Source organism: Doryrhamphus excisus, chromosome 2 (genome assembly GCF_030265055.1).
Source record: "Doryrhamphus excisus isolate RoL2022-K1 chromosome 2, RoL_Dexc_1.0, whole genome shotgun sequence".
NCBI lineage: Eukaryota > Metazoa > Chordata > Actinopteri > Syngnathiformes > Syngnathidae > Doryrhamphus > Doryrhamphus excisus.
Window position 1 is genome coordinate 20,462,635 of NC_080467.1, and position 27,469 is coordinate 20,490,103.

At 43.9% G+C, this 27,469-nt stretch overlaps 2 protein-coding genes and 2 non-coding genes across 5 annotated transcripts; 3 read left to right on the top strand and 1 right to left on the bottom strand.

Moving 5' to 3' along the window:
• Positions 1-57: 57 nt before the first annotated feature.
• Positions 58-12,770, top strand: ntrk2b (neurotrophic tyrosine kinase, receptor, type 2b). Its single transcript, XM_058064460.1, has 18 exons — positions 58-294; positions 2,046-2,120; positions 2,785-2,856; positions 2,934-3,002; positions 3,078-3,229; positions 3,378-3,514; positions 4,248-4,380; positions 5,638-5,943; positions 6,033-6,050; positions 6,639-6,647; positions 6,764-6,792; positions 7,123-7,222; positions 7,481-7,669; positions 8,624-8,754; positions 8,844-9,016; positions 9,315-9,555; positions 10,950-11,108; positions 12,411-12,770. The coding sequence occupies exons 1-18, from the start codon at positions 104-106 to the stop codon at positions 12,594-12,596; spliced, it is 2,370 nt and encodes a 789-aa protein (XP_057920443.1). The 5' UTR covers positions 58-103; the 3' UTR covers positions 12,597-12,770.
• Positions 12,771-18,079: 5,309 nt separating this feature from the next.
• LOC131112030 (uncharacterized) lies at positions 18,080-21,271 on the bottom strand. 2 transcript variants are annotated; one of them, XM_058064146.1, is made up of 3 exons: positions 21,217-21,271; positions 21,066-21,139; positions 18,080-20,989 (listed from the first exon to the last, which is right to left on the bottom strand). In XM_058064146.1, exon 3 carries the CDS (start codon positions 19,919-19,921, stop codon positions 18,206-18,208), a length of 1,716 nt encoding a protein of 571 aa, XP_057920129.1. In that variant the 5' UTR covers positions 19,922-20,989; positions 21,066-21,139; positions 21,217-21,271; the 3' UTR covers positions 18,080-18,205. The 2 variants fall into 2 exon arrangements, with proteins under 2 accessions (XP_057920129.1, XP_057920130.1); XM_058064147.1 differs by having other exon boundaries at positions 21,066-21,266.
• Positions 21,272-23,064: 1,793 nt separating this feature from the next.
• On the top strand, positions 23,065-23,138 carry trnai-aau (transfer RNA isoleucine (anticodon AAU)). Its single transcript has one exon. It is a non-coding gene; the product is annotated as a tRNA-Ile (tRNA).
• Positions 23,139-24,668: 1,530 nt separating this feature from the next.
• On the top strand, positions 24,669-24,740 carry trnap-agg (transfer RNA proline (anticodon AGG)). The gene has a single exon. It is a non-coding gene; the product is annotated as a tRNA-Pro (tRNA).
• The last annotated feature ends 2,729 nt before the right edge of the window (positions 24,741-27,469 follow it).

The window sequence follows — 27,469 nt, forward strand, 5'->3', positions numbered from 1 at the left end:
AAGGAGGGGGGTTTTGATCCAATTTGGCATTTACTCGGGGGTGGGTGGGTGTTTTTTGTTTGTTTGTTTTTTTTGGTGGGAGGGTAAGAGGTTCGGAGCTGCGATGGACTGGCATGGCATGGCTCGCCTCGGGTTCTTTCTAGCGGCTGTGCTGCATGGAATGTGGGGACTGAGCGCTGCCTGCCCCGAGTCCTGCACCTGCACCATCTCCAGGATTGTTTGCGTCGATCACGAACCGGGCATCGAGGATTTCCCGCTGCTCACGCTGGACGACATGGAAAACATCACAGAGATGTAAGCTCATGAGTGTGTGTGTGTGTGTGTGAAGTTATTAGGATGCGACGCGTAAGGAGCCACCTTTTGACGGCGTGACGACGATGAGGAGGATGGCATATTAGAAGGATGAAGGTGATCATGTAACACCACCACCCCCCTCGTCTCCCCTTTCTGCTAATATCCATCAGTATTTATATCATTTCATTACGACAACACGTCAAATCATGCAATGTGTGTGTGTGTGGAGATGGAGGCTGCGCGTGCTACGAGCGGCGATGCTGCGCGTGTGTGTGAGCACGCGCGTGCAATGGTCGTGCAGTGCGCGCCCATGCTTATTTGGATTTACAAAGCAGCTCTTTCCAAAAAAAATGTGAATACATCTACCAGGCCCTGCTTTCGGAGTCGATGAAGGGCCGTCAACGTGAACGCCCCCCCCCCCGTCCCCTAATAGGTGCACACATTGTTGACAGATGACACATGAGATTGCGTCGCTAAAGCTAGTGTGTGTAGCCCTCCTCTGTGCATGTGCGTCAGTGTGTGTGTGTGTGTGTATAGGCCAGATGTACTAAATATAGTAGCTGCACAAGTATGCATGGCACCTTGAGGTGTGTAAAATGACCCTCGTCGCCTTGAGCAACATGAACTATACAGAAAACGGGATTTTTAATCCATAGTAGTCTACAATCAGGCACCAATCCCAGCCAACAGTTGAGGAGTATCAACATTTCACATCGAGATGAAACAAGTTCCCTATAGGACAGTAATAAATTCTGCAGGGTTAGTAACTGTATAACCAGTGTCATATGCATGTAAAAAAAAAAAAGTTAACTGCTGTATAATAAAAGTATGCACCCTTTTATGATGTTTAAAGAAGTGGAGAGTTTAAAGAAGTGGAGAGTCGGGCTGTTGCCCTCACTCCAATCTTATTCACTTTCAGGACATACAATGTAAGAATTCATTCATTCATTCATTTTCTACCGCTTATCCTCACGACGGTCGTGGGGGTGCTGGAGCCTATCCCAGCCGTCTTCGGGCGAGAGGCGGGGTACACCCTGGACTGGTGGCCAGCCAATCCCAGGGCACATATAGACAAACAACCATTCACACTCACATTCATACCTATGGACAATTTGGAGTCACCAATTAACCTAGCATGTTTTTGGAATGTGGGAGGAAACCGGAGTACCCGGAGAAAACCCACGCATGCACGGGGAGAAGATGCAAACTCCACACAGAGGGTGGAATCGAACTCAGGTCTCCTAGCTGTGAGGCCTGCGTGCTAACCACTCGACGGCCGTGCAGCCCAATGTAAAACTAAGACAAAAAAACGTTAAACAGGAAGTGCTTTTCTGATGTTCAAAGAAGCGGCGAGTAAGGTAGTAAGGTGGTAAGTAAGGTGGAATTTTTTACTGAATTTTTGAAGCTAAGCACCGCAGAGTAAAAGTTTAAATACAAAGCTGTGTGCACTCACCATGACCTCATGCTCAACAACAGCTCAGTCCCATATTTTTGTGCCATTTTTTTTGCCAATTTAGCTGCTTCACAAATTCAAATCAATCAGATATTTGGGGGGAAAAAAGACATATGCAGTCAAATGAAGGGTGTAAACAATCAAATAAGTGGAAAAGAGAGAAAAAAATCAAGGTTGCTCGTGGTCACTACGTAATCAATAACCTGAATTCCCACTGGAGTGAATGAAAAAGTGTTAAAGACATCGTCTCAGCCATCATGCAGTAACCAGCATTTGTCTGCTGTCTATGTCCCGACAGATACATTTCCAATCAAAACAGGCTGTTTGAACTCAACGACAACAGTTTGAGGCACTACATCAACCTACGGAACCTGTAAGTACTGCAAGTGTAGCGGTCACATAGTATTGATACTGTGTGAAAGTCCAAAACAGCAAATACAGCAGAATCCAAAACAATGACTAGCGTTGGAATTTTTGGAAAATTAGGTTGTGGAAAAGTTGTAATATTACCAGGTTCTAATCAAAATATAATGGGAATAAAGTCAGAATTACGAGAAAACAATTTACAACCAGAAAGTTGAGATAAACAACAGCAGAAATGAGGAAAAAACTAGTTTTATGAGAATAAAGCCAAAATCAAAAGAGTAAAAAGTCAAGTCATTTTGGGGAAATTAGGTGGAGGTGAAATTATAATATTATATGGATAAAGTCAATACTTTATGGGGAGCCTTAAAGCCTACTTTAAGGAGCTGAGATGCAGTTTTTCTTGAAGTATACATAACCTCTTGTCATATCTATCAGTGTATATCAATGTAGTCGGTACCGACTTAAGCAGATCCTATTGTAGTAACAGATGCAGTTTTTTCAAATAATCAATTTCCACCAAACTGGCTGAGGAAGATTACATGAAGGAACCGACTAGAATCATAATGGCACCGCATGTCTATAAGCAGCAATAAAACACCGTACAGTTTTATTAACACGCCATTGCAAAGACTATTGCACACTATTTAATCTTTCATCCTCCCTTCCAACAGCACAGTGACAAAGACCAGACTGATGTCCATATCCTTGGACGCATTTTACAACAATACGAGACTTCAATACGTGTAAGAAAACATGTACAAATTCATTGACGTAACATACTGCTTCACATGGCTGGCCTGACACAAGATATTTCTCTTAGAAACCTGCGAGACAACAACCTGTCAACGTTGTCATGGAGGACTTTTCAGAACTTTAACGCCACCTATTCGTAAGCGGCACAAATTTCCACATTTGTCTGAAACGATTGTGTTACATCTCATGTGTTGTTTTCTTAATTCTGTAGGCTCCTGCTATCCGGAAACCCTCTGGATTGTGTGTGTGAGAATGTATGGATCAAACTGAGGAGCCAAGAGGAACCGGAAGGGCAGGATCTGAAATGCATAGATGATAGAGGAGCAGCAAAGGCCTTCGCCGCGCTCACTCCGCCCGACTGCGGTAACGTGAAACCGTGTTATAATAAGCAACGCCGCGTATCCGATAAGGGGACGCTGACAGAAGCTTCCTGAAAGCTAGAAGTCAATCGATGTCGTTTAAAATTTCCCCCCCACGTGAGGTTAAGACTCTCTTTGCTTGTGTCCTGCAGTGGTTCCCCAAGTAGAGGTCACCCCCACGGTGGTGACTGAGATGGAGGGAGGTACTGTCAAAGCTGTGTGCAGGGCGTCGGGCTCACCTCCTCCAGAGATCCTGTGGAACGTTTACATGATTTCCTCTCGCTCCGACGTGAGTCCCTCAAGGTTCTTGGTCTTGATGGCTTCTTATGATTTGGACCTACAAAAAGAAAGAGGAAGGAAGCCAATGGTCCAGCCAATGGGAGAGTAGAAAGGGGAGACTTAGCGTCATTTCTGGGGTAGAAACCGTTACTTTAAACCCTGCGGTTTATACAGCGGTGTGGATCATTTATGGTTGTGTTCTAATTTAATCAGAACTACTACTACTCATTTAAATAGGTAGCGCTTTCTTTGGCAGGAGCCAATCACGAGTGATCAGTAAAAATAGTCCCGGTTAAATGTCCTATTTAAAAATGGGGCCTTTGCTTAAAAAAAGCTTTCGGTGTTAAGCTTCTCTTTAAAATACATCATTACCTGAAGTTCCACAAAAGTATTCTACTTTTCAACTGTGGGGAAACTGTGGATGTAATTTGAAAAATGAATATGCTTTAATGTCTGTCTAATGCTTAAACAACTACTATACTACCATTCATTGTTAGCTAACTTCCTTAGCATGTCCTGGAGAGCCAAACAATCAACACATGTTAGATCACACAAGGCAGAACAAAGTTAGCTTATTCAGGAGAAAAATGAATGTCAAGTGTTAGCATTAGCGTTAGCTTGATGAATAACAAAAGCGCTAACTTAGCTAACTTTTATTGGACTGTTGTTGTTTCTTCAAGATCACATGAATTAGACACAAGAGGACGTTTACAGTAAGTAATTACGCACTGCTATGGTTACAGATCAAATCTATGGATATGGCGTATAGTCTGACCTTATCAGACCTTTCTTCAGAAGATAACGGCAGGCTGATCGTCTGCAGCGCTGAGAACATGGTCGGTCAGACGGAGGCCACACTGCAGCTGAATATTCTCTGTAAGGCCCTTTGCTGTTCATGTTCACCCACATTAGCATACGTCTTTTAGAAATTATATTTTCAGGTTTCATTTGTCTAATTTCCTCTGAGGTCGTTTTGTAAATGTTGTTTTTTTTCCAGTGAAAGCAGAGTGCTCCTCAGTTTGTTTTCATTACCACCACTGCTGATCTTATTGACTTCTCCATGTTTCCTGTCCATTACTCTTCCTCCTATGAAGCTTCACCGTGTCTCCTCTTCCATGTTTGCTACTGCTAATGTTTGTCTCCAACCTTGGTACCCTCCCAAAACACAGGGAATGCTTATCCAGTCATCTTTTTTTTGTTTCTGTACTCAATAACAAAAGTTCAGACGAGGTCGGTTTCCACTCATGGAAACTCCTACTGTTACCTACTGTTTATGTTTCTTTCCATACTCCACAACTTCCAACAACACTTAAAATCCTTGATAGTGTTAACGTTTATACTCAATCATCTCCAACGACATTTCCAATCTTTGCTCGCGCTAATATCGGTATCACCAAAAATGTTTCTAGTCTTAGCCATTGCTAGCCAATCTACACTGCAAAACCGCTGCTCAAGCTCTGCAACCATTCTGTCCAGTGGACAGTGATCAATGATATAATAATCATTATTATATTATTAATTAGCCTATTATTATTACTATCATCATTATTCTTCTTCTGATTATTACTACTACTACTACTAGTAGTAGGAGTAGGCTAGTATAAGCCTGCTTATTGGCTTGCTTATTAGCCTGCTTTTGCCCTATTATATGAAATTAGTCAGAGATGTTTTTTGTAAAAAATAAAAAAATCAATATATTTTTTTTAAAATCTATAAAAAATATCAAATTATTTAGGGGGGCTTAAGAACATTTTACGGGGACTGAAGGCCCCCTAAAGTGTTCCCTAAAATAACGTTTGTCTCCATACTCAATAACGTCCATAAACATCTGAAATATTTGCTTGTGCTAATGTTGGTCTCCATATTTGATACCCCCACAAATGTTGCTACTCTTAGCTAGTGCTAATCCCCAAAATGTCACCATACTTTTTTGCCTCATTTTTTCATCATCGTCAATGTTTATTGCACCATACAATATTTCCGCAATTAACCAGTGCTAATGTTTGTATCCATACATCAACATCTCCACTCTTAGCCTTTGAATGTTGTTTTTCCTTCTTGCTCCTCCTCTCTGTGTTTATTTCCTGCCAACCCTGTGACGACTCTTCCTGTTACAATTGCCTCCGTCATTAGTCGCCCCCACCATCCTGCAGCTGTTGGAACCAGAGCAGGGCCACCACTGGTGCATCCCTTTCAGTGTGACCGGCAACCCTAAGCCCGAACTGCAGTGGTACTTCGGGAACGTGACCCTCCAGGAGCAGGACTACATCCGCACCATGTACCACCAGACCTTCAACAGCGAGTACCACGGCTGCCTGCAGTTGGTCAACCCCACGCACATCCACAATGGCATGTACAGGCTGGTGGCCAAGAACGAGTATGGGAGGGATGAGAAGAAAGTCAAGGCCCAGTTTATCGACCCACCGTTAGACCACACAGGTCTCCATGAGTTCTTCTTTGACTTTGTCAAATTGCTTTGCATCTTTTAAACTATTTGCTAACATATGCCTTGTGTTTCTTTTCTGCAGAAGATTCTTTCTACTATTGTAAGTACATTTCACCATTGAATGAAAACGAATGAATGAAATTAAATTTGGAGACAAGAACACACCTTCACCTATCCACCTGTAAAGCCCTCGAAAAAACATCCAAAATCTATTGACATACTGTATTGACCAAGCTGTAGTGACATTGTTATTGTAGGAGCTAACACCGAGGAACTAGCGTCCGGCATAGTGACACGGCTACATTGACTGTGTATATAGCTGGGATATCAAGCACTATATGCTCCAAAAATCAATATCATGTTGACTTAATCGATGGACAGTTGTCCGTCTGGTCCAGCTGGCCTGGGGCGTTTTTTCCAGTTGATTTGGGGATTCTTCGTTCATTGGGATGAAGTCTCTTAGAGCAGAATCCTCCTTGATTACGTAGATACGTAAACTGCCAGCATGAGGTGGCTATCGAGACTGCACAGAGAAGGGAAAACAAAATGCGTCCTTGGGATTGTGGGTGAAAAAAACAGCTCCACTGTAACTCTATAACAACTTTAAATCAATTCCTTCATGTGCATGTCTTCCATCATGTCCGTGTACTGATTGGGTCCATGGCTGCGCGGTTCCTCTGCTGTCCAGACACGACTGGTAGGCCTTTTTTTTTCTTTTTTTTTTACTGTTAACTGTTATATATTACTTGTTATATGAATTATTTTTTTAGCATTGGTATCAATGGCTTACAGTGGAATTTTCCTTTCTTTCAGACACGCCGCTGCTGGACGATAGCATTGCTGTAAGTGATTTTCATCCATCGTTCGAGGATAAGGAATGAGGATAATCACCAATAATAGTGATGAATGAATTCTGTTGATTAATTGAAGCGCTTAAGGCAAAATAGAGTGCACGAGATGACTGCAACCAGTAGAGGTGCTCTTGAGTCAGTCACAGCATGACATGGGGCAGCTATATTACATCCACTCTATGGCATAAAAAAACAATTTTTTTTAAAAATTATATTTATCTTATTAATCCAGTTTTCTTATCATGACACATACATTTATTAGTAATATTAGTTTTGGATTACCTTTATACTTACAATGTAATTAATCAGTTTTACTTTCAGGTTTACGTCATCGTGGGAATTGCCGCAGTGGCGTTGACTGGCTGTGTTCTTATGGTCATCATTCTCAAATATGGAAGAAACACCAAGTTTGGAATAAAAGGTGAGTTCCTTTAACTGCGTGATTTTGGCCTCACTGGATATCACTGGACTAATTTTATTAAAAAAATTATAAATACAAAATTATAATACAGATTAGTCAAAATAAATATAGTAAGATTTTTCTTTTAATATATAATTTATTAAATGTTTTTTTCAGTAAGAGTTGCATTGAAGTGCTGGTTACTATGTCTTTACAGTATTACTCCACTGTTATACATTGCTACACTCACCCTCCTACTCCTCCTCTGCGTCTTGTCAGGCTCCTCCTCAGTCATCAGCAACGACGACGACTCCGCCAGCCCTCTCCATCACGTCTCCAATGGCAACAACACCCCGTCGTCCTCCGAAATGGGTCCAGATGCAGTGATCATCGGGATGACAAAGATTCCTGTCATTGAGAACCCGCAGTACTTCGGCAACTCGGGCAGCATGCTGAAACCTGACACGTGTGAGTAACTGCCCTGCGATGCAGACATATCTGGTAACCCCCATCTCTTCGGATAAATCCATAGGTGGCGTGAAAGGCCTGGACGCCGGATTTAGTCTGGCGCATGATGGGGTCGGGATACAGGAGGCCCACTTAGTAAGAATTACTGCTGGCTGTTGGAAAGGTGGGGGGGTGGGGTTTTTTTAAATGACAACATTCTTTTCTTAACTACTCATACACATTTCTAAACTGCTTCAAAAAGGTCCCCATTTTCGATTAATCAATGCTTTCTATGACGTTTCAATATTGAAATTAATTTTACATTACATGTAACACTGCTTATTCTGTGCTAGCTGCCAATTATTGGATATTTCAACAATCATTCTAAATATCATTTCAGCTACAGCTGAAAGCATTATGTATAACAGTATAACAGTTTGACTCACTTTGTCATCTTCCAAAGAACACTAAACTCATCACACAGCGACTTAACATACAAATGGTATACCTGAGAAACATACAAACTTGCACCAATATGTGTTTAAAATGAAAAATAAGTGATGATTTAAGTTTTCCCATTTATTGGGCTGCTGCAATGACGTCAGCCTCTGTTAAAAATGTTACAATGTTTTTTTTTTCCCAATTTAAACACATATTGGTACGTGTTTGTATATTTCTGCGTTGTTAAGATAAAACCGAGTCGAACTACTATATTGAGTGACCTCCCGCAACATCCAATGGGTTGACAGGCTCGTTGCGAGTCATAGCTTATGTTTGGCTCTAATCAAATAAAGAACTGCCTGGCTCTCATGGAAATGTGCGGATTATAGTTTGGTGTACAAATCAGTTTTTTCCACAAAGTTTAGTGGGTGCAGCTTACACCTGAATTTAGGTTACATAATTACTATATATTTAGCTATACACACATAAGATCATACTGACTTGTTTGATGGGATGTCTTTTTCTGCATTCCAGTCGTCCAGCACATCAAGAGACACAACATTGTCTTGAAGCGGGAGCTCGGTGAGGGCGCATTCGGCAAGGTCTTTTTGGCCGAGTGCTACAACCTCACCCCCGACTATGAAAAGATCCACGTGGCCGTGAAGGTACAGGAAGCGGCTGACTCCAATAATCAATAATCAATCAACGCACGTGTCATTCGGTGAGTGAGCCCTTATCGATCCATACGTGTCAGACTCTGAAGGAGGCCAGCGAGAGCGGGCGGGCAGACTTCTACCGGGAGGCGGAGCTCCTCACCAACCTGCAGCACGAGCACATAGTCACTTTCTACGGCGTGTGCGTGGAGAGCGACCCTCTCATCATGGTCTTTGAATATATGAAACATGGCGACCTCAACAAGTTCCTCAGGTAGAGCCGTAGTGTGGAGCGTCAGTCATGCACATTGATGAGATTATGTGACATAATATATGTGGCACAGCATCACATTTTTGTCATTATTTCCATTAAATAGGCAATGGAAAATATTATTACATTTATTTGTTTATTGATGTATGCTTCATGATTTTATCAGGTTTTTTTGTCAGTCTCCATTATTTACAGTTCTTCATACATCCGTTTTAGGCATAGTAAATTAATTAATTGTTGATTAATCAATGACACTAATTAATTGATGGATTCAGTTGATATGGTGTCGCTATGCATGCAGGTCTCATGGCCCCGATGCGGTTCTGATGGCTGACAGCCAGCACAGCATCCTGGTGGAGCTGACCCAGTCCCAAATGCTGCACATCGCCCAGCAGATTGCGGCCGGCATGGTCTACTTGGCCTCGCAGCACTTTGTCCACAGAGACCTGGCTACCAGGAACTGCCTGGTCGGGGAGAACCTGCTGGTCAAGATCGGAGACTTTGGCATGTCCAGAGACGTTTACAGCACAGACTATTACAGAGTGAGTTCATGGCGAACCTTATCTCGTTTAAAAGCCCCAATAAGAGATGATTTATATTCGACCCCAAATGACTCTTTTAAACTGGCTGTTTTAATACAATTTAAATGTAAATTATATCATCTGCATACATTTATAGTCTCTATGGTAATGATGGCCGACAGTGCAAAAATGCACGGGCGGCTTACGTTTCTTCCACTGAGCAAAGAGTTAATTCTTCTTTTATTAGAAAGACTTCATCTTGTAGGCGAAGCATCAGTTAAAAGAGACGCTTATTATCCAACACTTTAATGCCATGAGGGGATTACACTTTCTTTATATGAGCACCTAACGCTGCTACTACAGTACTGTGCCACAACACAGTATATAGGACACATTTTCAAAAGAGCGCCTCATTCCCAGATGGAGTGCAACGGCGCCCTCTGCTGTTCACTATGGGGACATAAAAACTGCTTCAATGCAACACCACAGCTAAAATCTTCTATTTTATAAATTGTAATATACATATATACAATATATACCATAAACTAAAACAATGTTTCATTAATTAAAAAAATATTCTTATAATAGTGATGTTTTAGTTTTTCTTCTCTTTCCATCTTTTTTGTTTTGTCTATATTTGCAAAGAGACCTCACAGCTTGGAGACAAGGGTTCAATTCCACCCTCAGCCATCTCTGTGTGGAGTTTGCATGTTCTCCCGGTGCATGCGTGGGTTTTCTCCGGGTACTTCGGTTTCCTCCCACATTCCAAAAACATGCTAGGTTAATTGGCCACTCCAAATTGTCCATAGGTATGAATGTGAGTGTGAATGGTTGTTTGTCTATATGTGCCCTGTGATTGGCTGGCCACCAGTCCAGGGTGTACCCCGCCTCTCGCCCGAAGACAGCTGGGATAGGCTCCAGCACCCCCGCAACCCTCGTGAATGAAAGAATGAATATTTGCAAAGTCTTGGCAACTGCTTTAGTTGACCAAATTGAAATGATAAATTAATAGGATAAATAATTGGATCCCCGAATTGAGTAAATTAATCGTTGTTTTTGGCTTTCATTAAATGAAGAAGTACACTGTATTAAAGTATTGGGATACACCTCTTCGTCAGTCAATCAATCAACCAATAACTCAATTAAATACATTGAGCTTCTTGTGAGTTAATATTTTTTCAAGTGAAAAAGTTAATTTTTGGCCTTTTTGGCATAGTAGTACATCATTGCAACTTCTGTGATTTTAGCTGTCAAGCTGACTCAGTTTTGAGGTCAGATGGATGGTTGCTGGCCAGGCGTGTCAGGCCAGGCTGTATCAGTCAAGTGCGTGTACTGTATGTATTGCATGTACTGTATTTGCTGAATGTACTGCACGATCTTACCTGTGGGCCGCCGTCCTGACTGTCTGTGTGCAGGTAGGAGGTCACACGATGCTGCCCATCCGCTGGATGCCCCCAGAGAGCATCATGTACCGACGCTTCACCACAGAGAGCGACGTGTGGAGTCTGGGCGTCGTCCTGTGGGAGATCTTCACTTACGGCAAGCAGCCCTGGTACCAGCTCTCCAACAATGAGGTGAGCTGTCAAATCATGATATATCCATACATAAGTATTGACATGAAAAGTCATCAAACCAGGAAGCAGCAAGCTAGCTAATAATCAAACACACAAAAACGAGTCTGGCACGCTATGATTTAATAAATGAAAAATGTTCGCATAGAAAGCCTGTTTTAATATTTCCTAAATACGGGTTTTAACATGATTGGAGCCCGGTAGACATTAAATAAACACCCCTATATTCTTCGTTTACAGCACATTGCTCTCGAGATTAGACTAGTTAGCTTCAAATTTATTTCTACTAAATGAAAGAAGCCAAAAACTTACCACTTGCAAATGATAAGAGTCCTATTGATAAAATGTACCCGCCTGCTAACTATAATACTGTAGCTTGCCACAAAACAAATGCAATGCCTTCATATTTCAGTATTTTTGAGTCACGATGAAATTATTCCCTCGCTCCAGAATTAATAATGGTATGGTCTGGCTCGAGTCATGATGGAACTGTTCCACTACCCTAGCATTAACAATGGTACGACCCAGTCATCTTACAAAAACCGCAACCAGGAAGAAGCCAACTACTTATGACCTTGCTAACTAGCTAAATACAATGTATTTATGTTTTGGTTTTTGCTTAATTAAAAAAAATGGTACAATCCAGTCGTCTTATAGCTCCTGTACAAGTAGCCTGCTAACTACTAACTACTAGCTAAGTAACTAAATAGTAAACATGTCTACTTTTATTTGACAAATGTATTTAATTTTTTTAATGTGTCATGATAGAACCATTCCACTACCGCAAAATGAACAATGGTACAAATCCAGTGGTTTTACAGCAACCTGAACCAGGAAGTAGCTAACTACTAATGAATGAACAGTGTATTTCTTTTTCGGCTTTTTTTTTTTTCTTTTTCTTTTTCGGCTTTTGCAGAATTAAGAATGGTGCAATCCAGCCATTTTATATCTTCTTTAGCGAACCAAGAAGTAGCCTGCACAAGTATCGCTCTTTATGACATGTTTTCTGCTTTTATTCGAGAAATGTATTTCATTTTTTAAAATGTGTCTATCAAGTCATGATAGACCCTTTCAACTACCCCAGAATCAACAATGGTATGATCCAGTAGGCTTACAGCAACCTGAACCAGGAAGTAACTAACTCCTAAATGACTTGCTAGCTAACAAAATATGGTGCATCACAATTTGTTTCACTTTTGTTCGTGGAATTTCATTTTTTTTCTGTTTAGGTTTTTTTTTATTGCCATTTGAGATGATTTTCTTTTGCCATTTAATGACAAATGTAAAAAGGCGTGCACCTTGCAGGTGATCGAGTGCATCACGCAGGGGCGGGTGCTCCAGCGGCCCCGCACCTGTCCCAAGGAGGTGTACGACCTGATGCTCGGCTGCTGGCAGAGGGAGCCCTACATGAGGCTCAACATCAAGGAGATCCACGCAATGCTCCAGAGCCTGGCCAAGGCCTCCCCCATCTATCTGGACATACTGGGCTGAGGAGGTGCTGTACAGTGCGTGTGTGTGTGTGTGAGTGTGTCAAGAGAGAGAGAGAAAGAGAGAAACGAGGCAGGGAGGGCGTGCGACTGTGTACAGTACCTGGCTGTAAATGTTAACTGTCCTCATTACGTTGAGAAAAAGCCTTAAATTTGGAGTCGTTTTTGCTTTGCTTTAGCTTCCCTGCACTGTGCATCGAGTTGGCTGGCCCTTTAAAAGGTCATGCATTTGTCAACAGGGGGCGCCGACATGCACTCAGACCATCAATGACAGACATAAACGTGGATATTGTCGTAATGCGGCTGTTGTATGCATATTTTCAGCGAGTGAACAAAGGGATAATTACAAATCTATACAGCCATTCATTTTTGTTTTCACGTTGGAATTGTTCCAGTTTGTATGAATGTTTTATTTTGAAAAATTCAAATTGTGGACTGATTTTTTTTTTGACATTTGAAAAAATATTTTTTTTAACTCTTCTGTGAGAATACCTTAAAAATGTGGAATGTGGAAAACTGGAATACATTACAAGAATCTTTTTTTGCACAATAGCATGATATCAACAATAATGATTAATTAGTATACTCTAAATGACAAAATTTGCTTTGTGGTAGTTTTAGTAAATTATCATTTATTAATTAATTAAATGGTGTATTTTTTATTTATGTATTTGGTAGTTTTTATCATTTATAAAAATAATCACAAAGATACAATTTAAATAATTATATAAATTATATATTAGACAAATTTGTTTTTATAAATATGTTAATTATTACAAAAAATAATATAATATAATATATGATGCCTTTCTGATGGTGGAATTATTTTAGATGATAAATTATTTATTATTTCCAAGTATTTCAATATTTTTGAGCCACTCCTCGTACACGTAAAGCTTACCAGGTGGTGTTTTGAATGTTGTTGGGGGGCATCGAAGCAGATGTATTTAATGTACTTCCTAAAAAGCACAGGGAAATGAGGATGAGTATCTTCCTAAGAAAAAAAAAAAGACGAGCACAGCTTATTTAGTTTCTTACGGATTTCATTTTTGAATCCACCAGCAAAGCATCTTTTTTTTTGCAGATGTGTTATTAGTAGCCCATATTTGTGTGTCTTTTTAAACACGTCCACGTGAGAAGAAGAGAAACCGAATAATAATAATTCGAAGTCCTGTTGTGGCGAATGTGACTATGAGGGGGGCGCAACGGTCGAGCTGTGGCGCTGTCTGAGCACTTTCGTTCACACCAAAGACGCCTGAAAATTGCCTTTGTTGTCGTTCATATTCATATTTACATGACTTAAAAAAAATCAGTGATCACATATTGGACGTTTTTCTGTAAGATCAAAGCAATGATGCACCAATGATGTCACGGCATCGCCTCAAAGCACTTAACTAAGCGTCCAATTGGATTGCTCTGATGTCATCCCCCTACACAGCCGCTAGGGGGCGTATTTGCGTGGTAAAGGGGGGGATTGTTATGATTTTTTCATTAACATCTCTCAACATTTACTCACCATCATATTCTACGTGGTGATTGATGTATAGGAAAAAAAACATGCGTAATTGTATAGAATTGGACACAATCTGGAATAACAGTAATTCACAATTACGCCAACGATAATTGTCGTGTTGGCAACAGTATCACAATAGTCAGGCCGTAACAGTATCGCTGTATCGTATCGCTATCCAATATTCGTTTACGCGATCCATCATAACGATATTTTATTCCATGCTTAGCGATTTCACGTTAAAAAATAAACTGTAGCTACATTCCATTCTCTTCGCCGATAGGTTAAGCGCTCTTTGCTTTTTTCCGTTCCCCCCCACCAAAAAAAACGCACAAGTTCAGCACCCATTGTGAATAACAAAAACAGCGCAAAACAACCTCTTCTTCTTGTACGACTTTGTCCGCTGTAGATAAGCCAGCCGCTGCCCACCATGTACAGTTCTTGTGTATACGACTCGTAGGCTACGTTACAAGTATACTCTGTTCCGAGCAGGTATGACATCCAACTTGTTCTTGAAGTGTTATGGGCCGCCGCAATACATAATCCATGTAAATACCGTTTGATTTGTGCAACGCTGTACGCTTTTCTCCGATTCCCCCTCCCATCTATTGTCATATTTACTTTCCCATCTGCTTGGTTTTAGCCTTCAAAATGAATAATCATAAAAGGAAAAAAAGACCTCCTTACTTCTCTCCACTGTGATGGGGAGCTCGCTAACGGATTCTGGGATGGGATCATGCGAAGAGTTCAAAGACCCCCCCGGCCTCTTTTGACTGACTATTGCCTCCTTTTGATCCCCTTTCAGATCAGTAACTGTGATTTTGCATCATGAATCGTATATTATTTTGAATGTAATCTAAGAACAAAAAAAAAGTGGGGACCTCTTTTGAATGTAATCTATCTTGTGGGGGGGCGGGGCTTAATTGTTTTTGTAAATATGTGGTAAAAGGGGGGGAGGGTAAAAGACACTTTTCATCAATTTTACTTACCGTGTGTGTGTGTCTCTGAAATGATGTGTGTGCGTTTCCACGTACACTCGGATGCAAGAGTGTGTGTGTGTGTCTACGTGTGTGTTCGTTCTCCAGGCAGATTTAATCTTGCTTTAATCTAACACTTCTATCAATCAATCAATCAAATGCTTTGTGCATCATGTGAGTAGCTTAACCACAATTAATGGAGATGTTCCTTGTGATACTGTGTATTTAATAAAGGTGGTATGTCTTACAGTATGTGCACGTGTCATGTCTCCATGCTTTTTATTGGCCCGATATCAGCATAAAAATGCGATATCAGTATCAGATATGCACAGGATATGAATGAATGTAGTAGACATTCAAAATAATCTCCAAAACAAATAAGGAAGAAGAACCGGGATATAACTTTCCCACTTTTGGACAGATTTAGTAGAGATACTCAATTGTTTTAGGCCACCATTAAATGTACACAAGTACACACAATCTACACTGCAAAACCACTGCTCAAGCTTTGCAACCATTCTGTCCAGTGGACGGAGATAAATTATATAATAATCATTATTATATTATTCATTAGCCTATTAAAATTAGTATCATCATTATTCTTCTTCTGATTACTACTACTACTACTACTACTAGTAGTAGTAGTTGTAGTGCTAGTAGTAAGTAGTACTACAAGTAGTGCTACTACTAGTAGTAGTAGGCTAGTATTAGCCTGCTTATTGGCTTGCTTATTAGCCTGCTTTTGCACTATTATATAAAATTTGTCAAAGACTTTTTTGTAAAAAAAAAAAGTAATTTTTTAAATCATTTATTATTAATTAGCCTATTATTATTACTATCATCATTATTCTTCTTCTGATTATTACTACTACTACTAGAAGTAGTTGTAGGTTAGTATTATCCTGCTTATTGGCTTGCTTATTAGCTTGCTTTTGCCCTACAATACGAAATTTGTCAGAGACTTTTTGTAAAAAATATCTATAAAAATGTTTTAAAAAATCAATAAAAAATATAAAATTATTTAGGAGGGGTTATTTAAAAAAATAAAATAGGCCTAATGACGGCACCGCTTGGTGCTAACACGCCTCTATATCAAAAATCGCTTGTTTCTTCTTCTTGCCTTGCATCATGTAACAGTCAAGGTTCTGGAAGAAAACCACCACCCTTTGATTGCCCCCCCCCCCAATGATTAATACTGTAGATGATGCTTAGACTTTAAATGGCCTGGCTCGGCTAAGTCATTCATGTGTTGAGCGAAAACTTTAAAAATAGACACCAAGTCCCCGAAGGTATCTGGTGGCCACCATTGGTTTCTAACAATAACTGGTAAGGAATGACAAGAACAGCTGCCCTAAATGAGACACACACACACAATGAAGGCAGCAGAGCCAGCACATGAATACGGGGTTAGGGGGTTAGGGGGTTAGGGGGTTAGGGGGTTAGGGTTCGGGTTCGGGTTCGGGTTCGGGTTCGGGTTCGGTTTCGGGTTAGGGTTAGGGTTAGGGTTAGGGCTAGGGTTAGGGTTAGGGTTAGGGCTAGGGCTAGGGTTAGGGTTAGGGTTAGGGCTAGGGTTAGGGCTAGGGTTAGGGTAAAGGGCTAGGGTTAGGGTTAGGGTTAGGGCTAGTTAGGGTTAGGGCTAGGGTTAGGGATAGGGTAGGGTTAGGGTTAGGGTTAGGGTTAGGGTTAGGGCTAGGGCTAGGGCTAGGGTTAGGGATAGGGATAGGGTTAGGGATAGGGTTAGGGTTAGTCGTGTAGGGCTGAGTCCCCCTGCCCCCTCTATTCGGGGGGGCAGTAGAGAATGCTCTGGCCCCCCTCCAGTTGGGACCTCCCCCCTGTCGGGACTGGGAGATGGCCCTTTGCAGTCGTGTGTCCCTCCTGCGGGCACGGGCACGACGCCTCCCGTGCTGTACTAGTGTCCAACCCCCCTCCCTTGGGTCCATGTTGGTACACTGGGTATGAATTTGTATATATTTTTTGTTTTTTTTTATGTTTTTGATTTTTGTCTTGGTTTTTAGATGATTTTTGATTTTTTTTAATTTTTTTTAATTTTTTATTTTAAAGAATGTAAGACTAAACAAGTAAACAAACACACAAACAAACAAGTAAACAAACAAACAAACAAGTAAACCAAGTTCTTAAACAAAAGGAGACCTCAAAAGGCTTGGTTGGTGTGTCCTTGCAACGTTTCGGCCGCTATGGGCCTTCTTCAGGCAAACACACCACTAATCAATTCACTCAACTACAGCAGCTGGTGTTGATCCAACAAAAGCAAAGTACAAAGGCTAGGGTTAGGGTTAGGGCTAGGGCTAGGGCTAGGGCTAGGGCTAGGGTTAGGGTTAGGGTTAGGGTTAGGGTTAGGGTTAGGGTTAGGGTTAGGGTTAGGGTTGGGTTGGGTTAGGGCTAGGGCTAGGGTTAGGTTGGGTTAGGGTTACGACCAGGTAATGATTGTACCAAATCAGTGGAGTCGTCCACAGTTGACACCAGTCTTTTGCGCTGGCCCGAGTTCTCTGCATTCAAAGCCGCAGTGCTGCTTGGTTGAAAAGGCCTTGCTTTGCTGACTGTGTCCCTGCGTCCACGAGATCCCAGGGGTGGAGCGGCTCGGTGTCCGGGCTCCACAGGAACATGTAAAGACATACTTCAAGCTTGGTCTGTGCTTGCCTGCAGATCGGGATGGGTTAGGGTTAGGGTTGGGTGTAGGGTTAGGGTTAGGGTTAGGGTTAGGGTTAGGGTTGGGTGTAGGGATAGGGTTAGGGCTAGGGTTAGGGCTAGGGTTAGGGCTAGGGTTAGGTATGGGGTAAAGGAGGTTTGGTAGCTCGTACCAAAAGATTAAAGTGACCACGTTTCAAACCATTGTGAGTTGATTGGACCCAACTTTTCTTGTTTGATTTAGGAACTCAATGGTGGACTCTTTGGTTGTGCAAAGCACATAAGCCTCCACGCCACGTCAAGGCAGAGTCCATATAGAGGTTTTGTTTTTTTCTTTTTTTTTTTGGTGTATTTTTCTTTTTTTGGCACACACAAACACACACAACTTGTAACAGTGCAAAGTATGAATAATAACAATACTCTCAATAAAATGTGCAAAACTGCTGAACAGCAGGGAAATACACACAAGTCAGTAACACACTACAATAATGCAACGTTCGCATCTTCCTGCATTCGCTTCCTCTTCCGTGAAAAAGCAAGCAAAGTCCGGGCTGGCATGAGTTTTTCCTCGCAGATTTTCAAGTATTTCCTATATGCAGTCTTGTTAGTGTCATCGGGGTTCAGGCTAATAAATGACATCTCAGCGGAAGACCAGCGAGTGTTAGAACCACCTGGAAAGTATCTGACCCTGTGCTTCGTCACCTCCTCTTCTTCACTGGTGTCTTCCACAAGCTGGACATCCTGGATATCCTCCTCATCCTCTTTATTTTCCTCCCGAGGCCTTTTGTTAGGGTTAGCCTTGGCCGTCGTGGGCTTGGGTGGCAGCCTCGTGGGGATTGTCTCATGGAGATGCCACAATTTAAAAGGTGTCCCCTTCGGCAGGATGAACTTGCTTAGAAGCAAGAGTTCTTGCATTCTGGCCGATGTGACAGTCAGAGACCTCAGGAGAGCTTCCAGTTCCCTATAAGACACATAGTCATTGTTTTCCAACAATGCTATGCATGTAAGGCAAGTGAGCAGTCGGAGTTTGTCCCCGGTGTCGATATTAGTAGGGACCCTGGCCATGCATTTCTCCAGCCATGGCATGCCATGCTCCCTGTACCTGTCCAGCGTGCGGGCAAAGCACAGGCCTCTCCTCTCCATCTCCTGTGCGACCTGGCCTTGCACCAGAGCCACCCTGGTTACCAGCCGGGTGTCACGAAGGTCATTGTAGAGTTCAACCAATGACTTGCGGTCCCAGCTGGCCCGGGGGTGTTTCGACTGCCACAGGCGAACATGCGGGAACCAACGGAGCTTGAGTTCATCAAGCCCCAGTTGAAGGCACTGCAGTGGGTCCTTTCCAGATTTGACCACCAAATCTTTGGCCTTGTCAAAAGTCCCCGGAAAAGGGAACGCCCTGTTGTCCACCAACATTTGAATAAATGTTTGGGATTGTTGTGCTCCTGCAACCCTGTACAGGACGGGGCAATCCACTGCCTTCAGGTCGGCCAAAGGAATGTTTTTTGGGGTATTTTGGAGCAAGTCACCCAACAGCACCATCCATAGTTCCTGTCCCACGACGGAATCTGCTGCCTTCAGGGAATCGCACAGCTTAAAAATTCGCTGGATGCGCTGGTGGTTACGGGGGTCCCTGGTCCAGTTTTCGAGAGGAGGGCAGCAGACCTCTGACGTCGCCGCATTCCAAGGGGCCAGGCATAGGAAACCCCTGAGTCGTGTCAGGCTTTTGATATGACTGGAGGAGGTGCCCAGGGAAACAGACAGCTGTCTGTCATGTGTGGACAGGCAACGCCCATAAATAATTTCTTCTAACACCAATTCTGCTTGGTAGGCTTGCCAAGAGTGTTGAAAACTGGCCTGGTTGTGGCTCATGTCGTAGGTGGTCTTCAGCAGATCAGTAAGATGGCGCAGCACCCCTGTGATCATGGTCCGCAGAGTCCTGCCGTCTGCGGTGGCAACATACGGAATGAGCATGGGCTCCTTCATCAAAAGGCCCCTGAGGTACTCGTAACTGAAGAACTTATCTGGGTTGATCACGGATTGACAGTGATTATTACAGAAGAGCCTTACTTGTTCCAGACGGCAGCACAGGGTGTGCTTGAATTTCGCTTCCAAATCGATCATATGGTTTATGTACTCCAGAGCCCTGGCATGCATGGCCTTGTTAATTTCTCGGTGGAGAAGGCCGCAGGTTGTCATAACCCCGTTCACTGGGTGCTTGTATGGCAAGCTCAGATGTGTGTGGGGTGAGTCCGTGTAGAGTTGAACAAAGTTTAGTGCCCCACGGCCCTCCTCACCCTTGAACAGCACATCAAGCAATCGGCCGCTCACATCCAGTGGTTGTCCATCGAGGCTTGACTGGAAATTTGCAGACTCGCCTACAGTCAGGGCAGTGTAGAGGGACCCCTGGCCCCAATGATATTCTTGAGTCCTTGCCTGGACCACATCAGCTCCAAATCGTCCTGTATCGACCACACTGAGATGGCCACGTGCACAGAGCAGGAGATCATGTGGTCCATGTTCACCAACGCCGACAAGTCCGCTTTCCGCCAGGTCTTCTGGCCAAACATTGACAAGGACATCAACAGTGAGGTGTCAAGGTGAGTGTCTACATCTTTGACGGCCTGGCTGAGAAGACCTAACACAAATTCTTGGTCGTCTGTCAGCAAATTGAATTTAGCAGGATTTGCCAGGCTGTTCTTTTGCATAGAAAACCTCGCCATATTTCGGAAGTCCACTCCCCTCAGCTTGCTGATGAATGCGTCCCGGATCTTGTTGACCTGCTCAGCAGCATGTTTGGGGGCGTTGGCGGATTCAAAAAGGATATGGCTGCTTGCCTTCAAATCCTTTGGTAGCACCGACACGTTTAAGTAATATCCACCCGAAGTTTGAGCAATGCAGCAGCCGTGAATTTGCCGGAGCGCATTCCTGGTGGCCGAGCTGCATTCCCTCAGATTCAGATGCTTTTTTAGCATGTGGTAGTGGTTCATTATGGTGTGCGGGCTGGCTGGAGGGAGTGTGATCAAGGGGATATGTGCGCTAATCCCTTCCAGCTTGTCCAGCACCACCACTAAACCATCGATATCGCACAAGTTCCAAGGAGCCCCTCCTCCCACTGGTATGTGGATGAAAATACAGGTAGTGTCATTTCAGCATCTTGGAGGAAGTCCTCTATTTTCACGTGGCTGTCATATGCCCGGACAAATGTCAAAGCATTGGACTTCCCCAGTTCCAGAAAGTCTGACATTTTTGAGGAATGAATGGATCCTGTTGAAAAGGCAGAGCAGAAATTATGGTAAAAGCAGACGTCAGCCATTAAGGAGAGCAAATATAGAGAACTTACCCCCTCAACAGACGAAGCAGGAGTGATAAAAACAGAGGATGTAAGCGATTGAAGTAAGCCAAAATAGCGAATTTCTGTTGTAAACACGTAGCAGAAATAGTTTTTAACAGAAGCTGTCAGTAGTTGAGGAGAGCAACTATAGAGATCTTACCTCTTCTTCAACAGGTTAGATGTGCCTATCCCCCGGCCCAGGACCTCCTGCTGTGACTCCCCCCGTCGACACCTCGAGTGGACACGGCCCCACCCACGCCTCCTTTGAGAAAACATTGCAGGAAGCAGCAGTAAATTAAAGTGACCCTTAGATGGCGGTATTTAACAAGTATAATATCAGTACATTGAAGTGAGCACGTTTCAGACCATTGTGAGTTGATTGGACCCTTCTTTTCTTGTTTGATTTAGGAACTAAACAGAGGATGTCAGCGATGGAAGGGTTAGAATAAAGAGGTTGACTGTTGTTAAGACAAAGAAGAAATCATTTTTATCAGAAGCTGTCAGTGGTTGAGTAGAGCAAATGTAGATATCTTTATGGACTCGCTAGTGTGCTAGTAAACAATGGGGAGGGTTAACTTTCTCCCCTAATAATCCCAAATACGTCGGGTGACGAAAATTCCAAAAGTATTTATTTGGTATGCATCTGCTTTCTCTTCGTTGAAAATAGGGTTAGAGTCCCGGCTAGGCGGGCGGGTCTGAGCCCGTCCTCTGGATGGGGCAGGAGGAGCACTCTCCATCCCCCGGCTGCTCCTGCCACCCGGTCCCCCTGTGGTTGAGTATTTTTTGTTTTTTACAGGGGGATGCCGGGAAGTCTTGCTGCCATCTTTTTGGTAAAATACTCAGCAAGTCTAACTCATTGTCTTAGTTAAGCAGCTCAGGCTTGGAGGCCGGCCAGATGACTTGGTTGAGTTTACCCAAAAACCAGGCCAGACTCACGTTCCTGGACATGCGATACTCTTCCTTCATCAACAGGTAGGGCTGAGCCCTCCTGCCCCTTTTCTTTCCTCTGAACTCTACGGGAGAGAGGGGTGTCTGGATCCGTGTCGACAAACAGCTTCATTTGGAATAGGTCATGGATCTCCTGCGAGTCGGTATAGGGGTGAAGGAGGTTGGGCTCGGGGGTCCTCTTTGTCCGCGACCACGGACTGACTCTTAAAAAGAAGGGCCGCTGGCTTTAAGTAGCCAATGACTTGTGGCTTTGCATTAACCACAAGTCATGATCCCCTGTTGACAAGCAGGAACATGTGAAGACATACTTCGAGCTTGGTCTGTGCTTGCCTGCAGATTGGGATGCCTCCGCCCATGGTGGCGCACTTGAGTTTACCCAAAAACCAGGCCAGACTCGTCGGGGGTGGTCTCGTTGGAAAGCTCGGGGTCGAATTATTATAGATAGACGCCGGTCCCGTCTCGATACGAGCTTCCGTTGTGGAGTAATTGGCGAAAAAGGCGTCCTCCATTGACTTTGCATGGTGGGAGCGGCAGAGCTGCAGTACATTCATTCGACCACCAGATAGCGACATAGCGTGTTGGTTAGGGTTAGGGCTAGGTATAGGGGTAAAGGAGGTTTTGGTAGCTCGTACCAAAAGCAAATAACTCGAGAACGGCGCGTCCTAGGGCATTTTTCCCGAGGCCAACCCCACGCCAAAAGTGGGCACGGGCTTTCCTTTGGGACCATCCCCGACTTCCGGTGACCACTGAAAGTGGGCGTAGTGGTCAAAAAACGTCCCGATGACGGCCGTATCTCGGGAACCGGACGTCGTAGAGCGTTGGGGGGTGGTCTCGTCGGAAAGCTCGGCGTCGAATTAGTGTAGGTGGAAGTGGGTTCCGTCTCGATACAAGCTTTCGTTGTGGAGTAATAGGCGAAAAACGCGTCGTCCATTGACTTTGCACGGTGGGAGCTGCAGAGCTGCAGTACCTTTGTTAGACCACCAGATGGCGACATAGTAATAGGGTTATGGTTAGGGTTAGGGCTGTGGCTGGGGTTGGGGAGTCTGCTTCGGTCTCCTGTGGCCGATTAGCTCAGTTGGTCAGAGCGTGGTGCTAATAACGCCAAGGTCACGGGTTCAACCCCCGTACTGGCCACTCTTCTTTATGTGCTCCAGGAACAACAAAAGCCCACAGCGACAACTTAACGGCCCCCATAACCAACATCACACCACCCACCCACCTGTGAAACATCCTCGACAAGACCCGGGAAAGGTAAAGAAAACAGCATGTCAAAGCAGAGCGGCAACAAACCTATTGGTCACCAAGACTGCAAGGAGCAGAGCAATGGGGGCAGTGGACCCCATTATCCTCTTCAGACCACGAGTGCAGAGAATGCGTACCGTGAAGGAACAACAAAAGCACCACAAGGAAAACAGCATGGCGGCGACAAAAGCCCAGGCCCAAACACCCCCAGACCCCATAACAAACAGCGCACAACCCAGTCAACTGCGAAACACCCCCATCAAGGCCGCCAATCGACGGGGGAAAGGTAAAGAAAACAGCATGGCAAATCAGAGCAGCGGCAAACCTCTCGCCCACCGTGACTGCATGATTAATGGGGGCAGGTGACCCCATTGTCCGAGAACCAAAATTTCAAGCACAGAGAATGCGGACTGTTAAGGATGAGTTAGTTGATTTGAGCTGGAAACATTTGATACAATGGTGTCCTGTGGTCGGTTAGCTCAGTTGGTCAGAGCGTGGTGCTAATAACGCCAAGGTCACGGGTTCAACCCCAGTACTGGCCACTCTTCTTTATGTGCTCCAGGAACAACAAAAGCCCACAGTGACAACCACCTGTGAAACACCCTCGACAAGACCGCAGAAAGACCAGGGAGAGGTAAAGGAAACAGCATGTAAAAGCAGAGCTGCAACAAACCTCTTGGTCACCAAGACTGCAAAGAGCAGATCAAGGGGGGCAGTGGACCCCATTATCCTCCACCCAAAGTTTTACATCACAAATGTCCTCGTCCACAACCCCCCCGAGCCCCATCACCAACAGCAAACAACCCAGTCAACTGCGAAACACCCCCTTCATGGCCGCCAACTGACTGGGGAAAGGTAAAGAAAACAGCATGGCAAAGCAGAGCAGCGGCAAACCTCTTGCCCACCGTGAATACATGAAGCAGATCAATGGGGGTGGGCGACCCCATCAAACGATCAAACGATCAAACAGCAATCAATCAATCGTTTCAACTGTTTTCTTTTAGTTAGTGTATGATTACTTATTTACTTGTTGATTTGAGTACAAATACAAATCAGTGGTAACCGTGGATCAGGTTCCCCAAATGGCGCAAATGTCTGTGACAGCTGATGTCAAGGATCAGCTGGTAAAAAAGGTAAGGTAAAAAAAAACAGCATGGCAAAGCAGAGCGTCGGCAAACCTCTCGCCCACCAGGACTGCATGAATTAGATCAATGGGAGTGGGCGGCTCCATTGTCAAGACTGCAAGGAGCAGATCAATGGGGGAAGTAGACCCCATTATCCTCTACCCTAAATGTAGACCACGGTTGTAGAGAATGCGGACCGCGAAGGAACAAAAAAAGCCCCTATCAACAAACCCTGGCCCTCACTCGCCAGTGCGGCGTTGTCCGGGAAACATGGACCACAGGTTTTTGTCCAAACAGGGGCTTGTTGGTCTAGTGTTATGACTCTCGCTTAGGGTGCGAGAGGTCCCGAGTTCAATTCTCGGACAACCCCTCCCTGCCCTTGAACTTCCTTTCTACACAATACCATCAGTGAAGTTATATCAACTCTAATGTAATTTGACAGGATCTAAGTTCAAGTCTTGGTGGAACCGACTCACCCTGCAGCAAACCTTTCAACTGTGTTGTCCTTTACCAGTTAGTGTATGATTACTTGTTTATTTGAGTTCAAATACAAATCAGAGGTAAACGTGGACCAGGATGAGTTCCCCAAATGACACGAATGTCTGTGACAGCTGATGGACAAGGATCAGCTGGCAACATGTGCATGTGAGGAAGACACTTGGTTTGTGAGCGGGGCTACACAAGTCTTTCCAGTTCTAGTTAAAAGCCAGGCACCTCACTCGTTTCCATAAAGTACCAAGGGATTGTCCTGTTGCCCTTGTATTTTGAGGGCAAAAAGGAGGCATTTGCTAGTGGATCGAAGACCCTATCACTGGTCACCTGAACAGGGACTTGAATCCCGGACACTCAGATCAAAAATCTAACCTTCAGGTGACTGGCTCAACCTTTGTCTTGTCTGACCATGAACTCTTTCATCCAGAAGATATTTGGCTTGTCCATGTGGGCAGTTTAAGACCTCAGTCGATCTTGGAGGTGTCGATTCCTGGACCTGCCTCTTTCTTTCCCCTTCCTCTTCCACCTCCAGTCGTCCCCATCCACCGCGGCTGAAGCACTGGCAATACAGCCTGGACAACAGTGTCAGCGTGAGCCCAGAGAGGGTTACCTGAATCCCTCTTTGACAGAGCCCCTCTTGAAATTGACTTTTAATGACTGAAGTGTGTGTGAGGGTTGCCTTGCTTTTATGCTTTTAAGGACGTTCTTTTTCGTTGGCAGGTGCTGAGGGCCCAGAGCAGCTTCCCTGTGTCCCTTTTTTCCACTTTTGGTTTGCTGAGTCACGGGAACAGTGTGGTTTGGATCCCTCCCTTTATGTTACCGCTGTCGGGGTAAGTCCAGACCAGGCCTCTTTTCTTTTTGATAACTCCTCCCATCACCACTTTCTCTGTATTATTCATGGTTTGTGGCTCATTTTAAGAGAATCGTTTAATAAAATAACTACTTTTATAATTGTAAATCACGATCTTGTTCTGTGGGATTTTGGGGATTAATGTAGAGTTTGTGATTGATCCAACCTGTAAATGCAGGGGTGAAAGTCCCCAGGTGAAGTTGTCAGCAAACTACCTACCCTGCTCGCTTTGCCACACACGCAATGACACCACAGCGGCCACCTCCTTCCTCGGAGCCCCTCCATGCAGGCCAGTGATGCACCCAATCAGTCATCTGGGAAATATGGAATGTGTGTCCAAACTGGGACAGTTGCTCGTGTATACACCTTCAGAGATCAAGCACATGTCCTTGTTCCCATGTTTTGTAAGTAGGAATTGAACGGCCGTGTTTCCACCCAGTTTCGAACCGGGGATCTTTTACATGTGAATGGGGATCAATGGGGAATGGGCTGTTAAGAGGACTGGCGAGGTCACAAAGCAGTTGCCGAACAATGAATCACGACGATGTGTCCAAAGTGGGGGCAGAATGACAATTGTCCAAATTGACAAAGATTTCTCCTTTGTAGGAAAAATTGTAGTTCATTGAACATGTTCCAGAAATGGGCTTTTCTTCAACAAAACAAGAAATCACAATTGGAAATGAGGCTTGAAGGGTTTAAAAGCTTGCTGTGAAAAAAGCACCGGAGCCAACCTCAGGGTCACCTTGATGTCTCGGTGGACTCAAGGTTGGCTGGATGGGCAGGATTTTGAAGTTAAGGTCCTTCTTCCAAACTATGTGCCAAGTCACAACGCAAATCACGATTATGCTGAAAGCTTGAAGGCTTGAACCACAGACCTTTAGAGTTTCAGTCTAACGCTCTCCCAACTGAGCTAGTTGAGCTGCAAAAGTGAACCTCAGTCTGGGCTAAAAGTAGGGGCAGTGTGACGCTGGGTCTGTGCCACGTAAGTTGCTGTGTACCTGGTCCAGTGTGTTCTCATCTTGGGTTGGAATGTCCCCATGCTGGTAACGGGTGGGGAATACAGTCCGTTGATGAAAATAAGCGGTGCAGAAAATGGATGGATTTCACTGGTTGAAGTCTCCAGCGACCATAAAATTGCTCATGGTCCACGAGCCTCTGTTTTGAATTTCCCTTTGGCCAATTGACACCACATCAACTCTCATAATTGTAGTTCATTAGATTAGATTAGATATACCTTTATTCATCACTCAGCTGGGTAATTTACATTGCACAGCAGCAAAGGGGACAGAACTAGTTAAACAGTAAAAAAATAAACAATCTAAGAATAAACAAAAGTAATAAAGTAATAACAGTTTAACAATTTTGTCACACGGAATATTGTTGTTTGATTTCCCGACGGGGAGTTCCTGTTTTGTATGTCACAATTTCACGTTGAACCTTGAGCAGGATTACGATTGCAACAACCAGTAAGGGAAAGCAACCCCTTCTCACTAGAACAAGACCTCTCTTAATCTTCTTCTCTAAGTGCTCAGCTGTGTTGTACAATCTGACAGTCCTTTGCTGCTAAATCATTCCAGTCGTGGATAATGGACCTTCCCAGGAAAATGCCAGCTGTGGGATTTTTACCAGTGCCTCCTCAGCAAAAGCCTTAATCTGGTGCTTGAGACCGATTGATTGAAACCACCCTCTGCTGTGACTGCCATGTCACCCTGTTAATTTATGACAGTATGAAAAAAAACCTTTTGATGGTAGTTTTT